The 7,850-nt window shown below is 38.8% G+C and overlaps 1 protein-coding gene across 1 annotated transcript; it reads left to right on the top strand.

Moving 5' to 3' along the window:
• Positions 1-716: 716 nt before the first annotated feature.
• On the top strand, positions 717-6,871 carry cltrn (collectrin, amino acid transport regulator). Its single transcript, XM_044129326.1, has 7 exons — positions 717-1,051; positions 1,181-1,433; positions 1,837-1,895; positions 4,486-4,568; positions 4,676-4,792; positions 6,152-6,346; positions 6,435-6,871. Exons 2-7 carry the CDS (start codon positions 1,367-1,369, stop codon positions 6,556-6,558), a joined length of 645 nt encoding a protein of 214 aa, XP_043985261.1. The 5' UTR covers positions 717-1,051; positions 1,181-1,366; the 3' UTR covers positions 6,559-6,871.
• The last annotated feature ends 979 nt before the right edge of the window (positions 6,872-7,850 follow it).

A 7,850-nucleotide genomic window follows, 5' to 3' on the forward strand; every position in this document is an offset into this window, starting at 1 on the left:
ATTTTTATGTTGTCGATTTGCAGATCACTTTTCACCAGAAATCCTCCTGCTTTGTCCCTTTGATTACATTATTGTATGCTTTTTATATCAATTACCAGACAAAAATGGATTTGTAATTAATAAAATAAAACTGTAGTTTTTGTGATTACTTCCAACCTGATAATTCTGGCCTCTGTGGTAAAAAGTTTGGACGTAACGCGACGACAGCACTAAACCTACAGCCAGAAATACAATTAAAATATCTTCGATTAAAAGGCAAATTATGGCATAGATCAGTCAAAACCCGAAACCCCACTTTGTGTCGGCCTATCACGTGAAATCCCTGGCAAGGTTTGTACCTGGGACGTGACGAAACGCGAAACTCAAAATGATAAGAGTACCGTAAAAAAAACCGTTCGCACTGCTTCTTCATCCCTGAGTGTTTCCTGTTTTCCCGTAAAACATTTCATAGGAGCAAAGGTCATTTATTGTAGGGTCACAGTTTGGTGGTTAACTCTGGTTTGAATTTTACACTCAGGGTACAGTCTGCTGTCGCTGGAACTCAACCTGTGAGGCAGAAACTGGGCCGCCATGTCAGCGTAGTCTGTTTTTAATGGCCGAAAAGCAGAAATCATGACAAAGTAGTTGAAAAATTAACCAAAAAGCCATCAGGGTGAGATGGATAATTAACCCTACATTTACCCAACTCTTGCTCTAAGAGGTTTCAATGAGTCACTGAGATTTTTCTGCTGTCCAGCATTTTTTTTTTCACTTGTTTTGAACATGGAGAAATAGTGAGGTCTAAGCTTTGAAACAGAGAAATACAAAGGAGAGGAGAACCAGAACAGTACAACTTGTCTCTGGCGTGAGAGAGAAAGAAAAAAAAAAGAAAAAATAAAGCAGAGTCTGACTCAAGATATCGAGCTGTGTGCAAACTAACGTTTAACTTCGTTAGAAACACAGCTTTTGTGTTTTTTTTAAGAGCTAGTAAGAAAATTTGGTTGAATGCTTCAATAGAGACGGGACGTGATTTCCAGAAAACGAGCTGAGTACTGCAACGTTTTGTGACAAGGTTTGTAACTCTGGATTACACGCACGCATGCACACCCACACACACACACACACACGCACACACACATGCTTCTGTGCAATGTAAACTGAAGTAGACGTTTTTCCTCTGAGTGGGTCGGTCTCTCTCCAGATTCTCTAGGGAGCCCTCTTCAGCCACACGCGGGACAGAGCAGTAGCTGCCATTTCCTGGCAGGTGGACAAATGAGTGCAGGTTTGTCCTGGTTTAACCATTAAACATCAGCTTTATCCAGGAACGTTCCTGCTGAACGCCTAGAAAACGCACAACGCTTGGGAGGTTTCACCTGCTTTGGGAAAAATGCTGGGAAGGATTGTCTTTTTCCTCTGCCTGCCATCTGTTTTGGCTGCACAGCTTTGCAAACCAAGTAAGTGATTAGCTCAATTCTCATGCTAAATAATTAAATAATATCTGTTTGAATTTGACACTACACTATCATACTCTGTGAAATGAACCCCTTTCTAAGACTCTATTGCCTTATTTCTTCTCCGGTCAGAGTGAAATTCAGCTTTTAATCTCCCGTTAGTGGAGCGCAGTCAGATTAGGGACATAACTCAGATTCTTGCCTGGTAATAAACAGTTACATTACTTATCTACAGTGATAGCAAAACCCTCATTAGTTGACAGCGGCAGAAGTTAGTAAAATATTGTGAATTCATCTAAAAGTTATTCTGAAGTTGAGAAGTTCATCTCAAATCTGGAACAGAAATGTCAAAACATCCGTTCAAAATATATTTTCTTCTTCTTGTTTTTTTTTTTTTTTGCTTCAGATGCTGCCGAGGGCTTCAAAGTTCGACTCAGCATCAAAACCGCTCTGGGAGATAAAGCTGTATGTATATATTTTTGTTTTAGTGCGTCTTCTTAGAAAAATCTTCCTCCACATAAAAATGTGTGTAAATATGTTTCTCCCCCAAAGTGACTTCATGAACTTCAGTTTTTAATTTCTTTGATCCTGAAATTAAAAATAAATGTCATCTTGAGCCGTTTGTGTCATTTGATCAGCAGAAGGTGCCCATATAGCTCATCTACAGACACCTTTCTCACAACTCGTTCAGGTCGTCTAGTCCTTATTTTCACTTAGATCCAAAAACCTGTTGCAGTTTGACATCTTTCAGTCATTAATCCTCTCTGAATTCAATCCAAACAGATATCGGGGCCCATTTGATGAAGCCCAGCCATCCTTCAAGCTGCATTTTGAGATAAATTAACATCTTTAATCAAACAACTTTTCTTTTTGCACTGTGCTAACACTTTTTAATGTTATTCAGACCACCGGTTTGCAAGATTTTTAGTTCCTGAAGCTGAAAAAGTAACAGCATCTCTTCACACTGTTTGCTTTTTTTTGCATACAATGTTGCTTTAATTCATTTGAATACGGTATTCAGTATGTTTTCTACCATTTATAGTAAGATATGGTATTTAGGTACTGAAAAGCATCTTAAGATGCCACACTTCATGAGCTCTAACCTCAGGTTTGGATGGATCTCTTCTGTCTGAGCGACAAAATGTCCCTTAGGAAGTCAGATCAGAAAAAATTATGCATGTCAGAACCTCTGCAAATCAATCATTTTTATGAGTCGTGTGGCTCAAAGTCTCCTGGGGAGTGTCTTCATTGGTTTTCCACCATCAGCCTCAAGAGACATTTTATAGATTTGTCAAAACAAGCTCAATCACAACGGCATTACTCTCACTGTGACCGAGTCTTTCAATCATACCTCAAACTACGTCTCAGTTTCATGTTTACCCTGTGAATAGTTTCTTCTTTTAATTTAACCTCACCATTTTGTTCCGTTGCTCAAAGTCTAAATAGATTTTTATCTGAATAACCAACAAGGAAGCAAGACAACAGAGAAAAAAAAAAAATCTTTAAATTATATTTGTGTAGCCTTGAGTGTGGAGTTCCACAGAGTTCTGCTCTTGGCCCTATATTTTCAGTGCTTTATTTGCATCTCCTATATATAATGTTTTAAGATGATTCATTTAGGGTCTATTGTTACTATGCTAGAATCACAGCATGTTTTTAATCATTTTTAAATTGACTTCATATATTGAGGCTGGTTTTTATTTTATTATAAATGTTTCTGTAAATTACACTACTTTTAGCACTACATTGAAATCTGTCATAAATCATATGTCATGTATGTTGTTATGCATATAAATTGTAATTTTTAAAAAATCTCCTTCCTCAACCTTCTAGGGAAGAGCAGATAAAAATGAGCCTCTCGGGCTAAATCTGGCATATTTCCACGTTGCATTCATGTTGCTTAATGTGCATCAATCTAAATCTGAATCTAAATCAGCTTTTAGCTACTTTTAAACCCTGGCATGCTGCAAAAGTTTCAGTCTTATGGAACAATTTGAAAAGTGTGTCATCCTCGTTGTCAGGTCACTTCCTTTGTTTTCCCCAATCAGGAAACAAGCAAAAAAAAAGATTTTCTTATTTGTGCTAACTCAGCCTCAAAGACTGACCTCCATTCACATTTTGCACACATTAAACCAACAACGTAAGATTTAGTTCTAGTGGTGATTTACCGTTTAAACCAAGCATTAAGAAAAAGGGTTGCTCATGTTCAGATTGCTCACCTAATAAAAAAGGCTCTGGGGTCAGCAGATCAAAATCTTATCGCTCAAGGCAGCAGGTGCATCCATCTGGAATGACGCCGTCTGTCCTGTTATCTGCACGCAGTTCAAAAACAAATATTAGAGCAAGGACCGGGCTGCGCAAGAGAGAAACATCCCTCGGTGGAGGCTGCCCGCGAGTTAGAGGGACGTTTCTAATGACTTCTGCCTTTTCATTTTAGGTCTCTCACTTTGTAAAATGATTTGAAAAAATAAATAAACGTCGGCATATGGCCTGGGTAATTTGCACATGTGTGCATCGACCATTAAGGCCGAGCAATATGAAGTCATAAACACGACACGAACGCAGCAACTTGAACGTGTTATGGCCAATGAAGGCGCTCAAGCAAGAAGAAAATGAAAAAATAAAAATAAAACCATGTCAGAGGAAGTAGAGAGAAACTGAGGTCTGTTGTGAAGGCAACTTGTCTTCCACCGAGGTGCCAAATGTTTTGAGTTTTTTTTATTTTGAGAGAGCAACAGTTTTACCTGTTTGTTTAGCTGGTATCAAATTCAAAATGAAGTTTACTGTTTTTAAAAAAGACTAATCAAATATGTACATCGTTTCTTGAATTAGGAACATTTTCTTTACACCTTTCCAAAACAGAACTTGTTTAAACACTATTTTACGTTTTTGTCCAAGTTTTACAACACAGAAATGCACGAGTCTTCTCCAAAATGCTCATAAAATGCATGTGGTCATCAGGTGTAAGGACAAGGTCCATGCTGTCATCCACAAACCTTTGTGCCTGTAATGGAAAAACAGCTCTTTCTCTTTTTTTATCTGGTTTATGTTACAGTATGAGTGGAATAGAAATCAGCGGTTCCTCTTCCAAGCAGCCATTGCTTTTGCCATGAGCCATCACTTGGACCTAGAATTTAAGTAAGGAAACAACCACATGCTTGTTTTTAGGCATTTTTAAAAAACCTTTTTAGATATGTGAGTCATGGTTTGTGAAGGTGACGTCGTGTGTGTTGTCTTGTGTCCAGCGTGTCAGACGTCCTCGTGTGTGATGAGACTCCCAGAGTGTCCTTTTGGTTTGTGGTCACGTCACCTGGCGACCCCTCACGTCTTGTAGGCAAAGAAAGCGTGGAGTTGGCTGTCAGGTAATCACAAAACCACGTGATTTAGAGATGTAGTTGGTTTGTTTTAAAGCAAGTCCGTCCATCCATGACAGAGCCTTCCAGGATGTTCTGGGTCTGCCCCAAGGTTTCCTCTGATTGGATGTGGTCAGAAACGTGATCGAGGCAGAGGAACAATGGTACTACTTTAATATACAACCCCAACCGTTAAGCAAGAGATCCTTAGACGTAAGCTGAGAAGCAAGCAACCCTACCTCTAGACTCTTGTGAAGATGCTAACCCCAGCCGCTTCCATCCAGGATCTTGTTCTATCAGCTGTGATACACACCTCCTGACCATAGGTTGGGGTCGTAGCGCAGACAGACTGGGAGATCAGGTTTTACTTGTCCTGGATCTTTTGGGTGTTTTTTCACCAGAAAAGATGGAAGTGTCACAGGCATAATAACAGACGAGGCCCCAGTCTCGTTCCATGCTACAATCACTAAGGGAAACACTGACACCTGAGGCAGTAGTTTACCTTTCCAGTAACTGTCTTTGGTCTGGTTAGTTCACCCTTGCCTAATGTTTCAGTGCAATGGGAAAGATGCCCTGGATGCCCTTAGAACCATACAGTCCACAAAAAGCTAATGACAGAATCCTGAGGTTCCCAAACCAGACACTCTTTTCTCAACAATGACAACTTGAGCTCCTGTCCATAAACACCACAAACACGACTGCTGAGAATCAGCATCTCAGCCAGGGACCAACCTGCACAGGGAACAAGCTCGACTTTTTACTGAGGATACAGGAACATCTCTAGCCCTGGGTCTAAGGATAGGGCAGTCCTTAAAAGCAACCTAAGTACCACATACAGTAATCCATCTCAAAATACCTGGAGGAACATCTTTGTACGTCTTCTCAAGATCCACAAAAAAGACCTGGCTTGAACAACCAAACCAGGATCCCCTCAGCAATTCATTGACAGCAAAGATCTGGTCCACTGTTTCTTGACCGTAAGCTAGACTGCTCTTCTGGAGTGAAAAGTTTGTCTTAACCATTGTAGTTTGTCTTTTCTAAAGTCCTCAAACCTTATCCCCACCACAGAAGCCATTGTGACATTGTGACTCCATCCACTGGCCAACGGTGTCCTCTGTCTTCCAAGAATATTTCAGAAATCCACATAAATGAACATCTTACTTAGAAGAGAGCGCAGATATTTTAAGAACCTGAAGATTGTTTGGACAGCATTTCTGCTCTGTTCAGTAGAGCAGAGTTTTTGCCTTGGGCGTTTATCTACATCAAAAGGAGACCTATGACCTTTTCAGTTTGCTACAACTATCCATAATGTCATCACTTTGTGCGGAAAAGTATCCATTGGAACTCCTTCTGTTCTTTGTCCAATAGAAAGTCCAGGGACCGCATCAACAACATCCTCCTGCTCAATGACGCGACTCTGGAGTTCATTGGCGTCCTGCCCACCCTGGTAGCCCCCGTTAAACCTGCGACCCCTCCGTGGCTCATTGTGTTTGGGGTGGTGACAGGCATAGTTGGTGCCGGCATCGTCTTTCTGCTCGTGTCCACGGTGGTCCAAAGGAAACGGTATGTTGCTGATTGTGGATGGATTGGTGCCAATCGCTGCGATGATGTCTGATAACTTGAGCCTGATCCTGTTTGGTCTCCACTGCAGCAAGGAGAACAAGGTGGCAGAAGAGGAGGACGACGATGAAGAGGCGCAGATGAAGAGAACAGCTAGAAATGAAGGCATTTACAACACTTCATTCTCAGAAGATGACCGAAACACACAAATGTAAAAAAAATTAATTAATTAATCTTGTGATATAAGTCTTCCGTGTAAACAGATGTAATGGCAAAATAATATTTAGCTGCTTTGTTTAAAACCAAGTTGGAAAAAGTAATGTTTGAAAATTGTGCAAAATTGTAATATTACTACAGAGCTGATCTTTATGTTTTTACTTTTGTTCTCGGATGCTCTCAGCAAAGTATGTACTTTTATTTCTGCCAAACCCGGCACATAAAGCACTCTTTCATTTTTATACCTGTTCTTTATTCAAACATGTCGTCTTATGTGTGATGTCTGAATTTAAATTAAAGATTTCTCTCTAACGTAGTATCTGTTATTGCAAAAAAGTGCCCTAAATAGACAGCAAAAACAGCAAATCTTACAAAATATTTTTTTTGTTTAATTCCTGATACAAATATTTTAGTACTTGAAATAAGATAAAAACTATCTTACAAGTAACTTTTTAGCAAAATATAACAGCTTGTTTTAAGGACTTATTGACTTAATATTGATAAAAAATACAAGTTCCACTGGCAGATTTTTTGACTTCTAAATATTAAAAGTAATAATCTGCCAGTGAAACTTTATCAATATTAAGAAATTATTGACTCTAAACAGGCTTCTGTGTCTTACTGTAAAGTTATTTGTACGTTAGTTTTGTCTTATTTCAAGTGTACTAAGATATTTGCATGAGAAACTAGACCAGCTGATTTCACTGAATTACATTTAGAGGCATTCAATGGGGTTGTGTACAAATGTACGCCACACTTTTCAGAGTTTTATTTGGGGAAGAAAATATAAAAAATGTATAATTTTACTTCCACTTCCCAATTGTGCACTACTTTATGATGGTCTATCACATAAAATTACATGTATAATACAAAACAAATGTTTGTGGTTGTCAAATTATTTAACTGATTAAAGTGTTAAATCATTTAGTTCATATTTTTAAAGTGAAAAAGCTGAAGAGGTAATAACACGTTTGTAAAACTCTACATCAGAAAGAGTTCAAGTAAGGTTAGTAAAAAACCTAAAATATGTCTTTAACTACACTGCCCCCTTCTGGTGGTTTGTGATACAGCAACATCAGCAGAGAGAAACCAATCTAACATTTAAATACTGAACGGAGCTCAGTTTTTAATTCTACTATCATTATACGCTATAAGCATTTTACATCATTTTTGATTTATTGGTAATGTTTATCATATTGAATGGAATAAGGCAATGTGAATCAACATGCTGGTGACATCACACATGCTACTGGCAGCATTTAAGTAACATTTTGGCTAATTTTAGTTTACA

This window comes from Gambusia affinis, linkage group LG10 (genome assembly GCF_019740435.1).
Source record: "Gambusia affinis linkage group LG10, SWU_Gaff_1.0, whole genome shotgun sequence".
NCBI classification, from domain to species: domain Eukaryota; kingdom Metazoa; phylum Chordata; class Actinopteri; order Cyprinodontiformes; family Poeciliidae; genus Gambusia; species Gambusia affinis.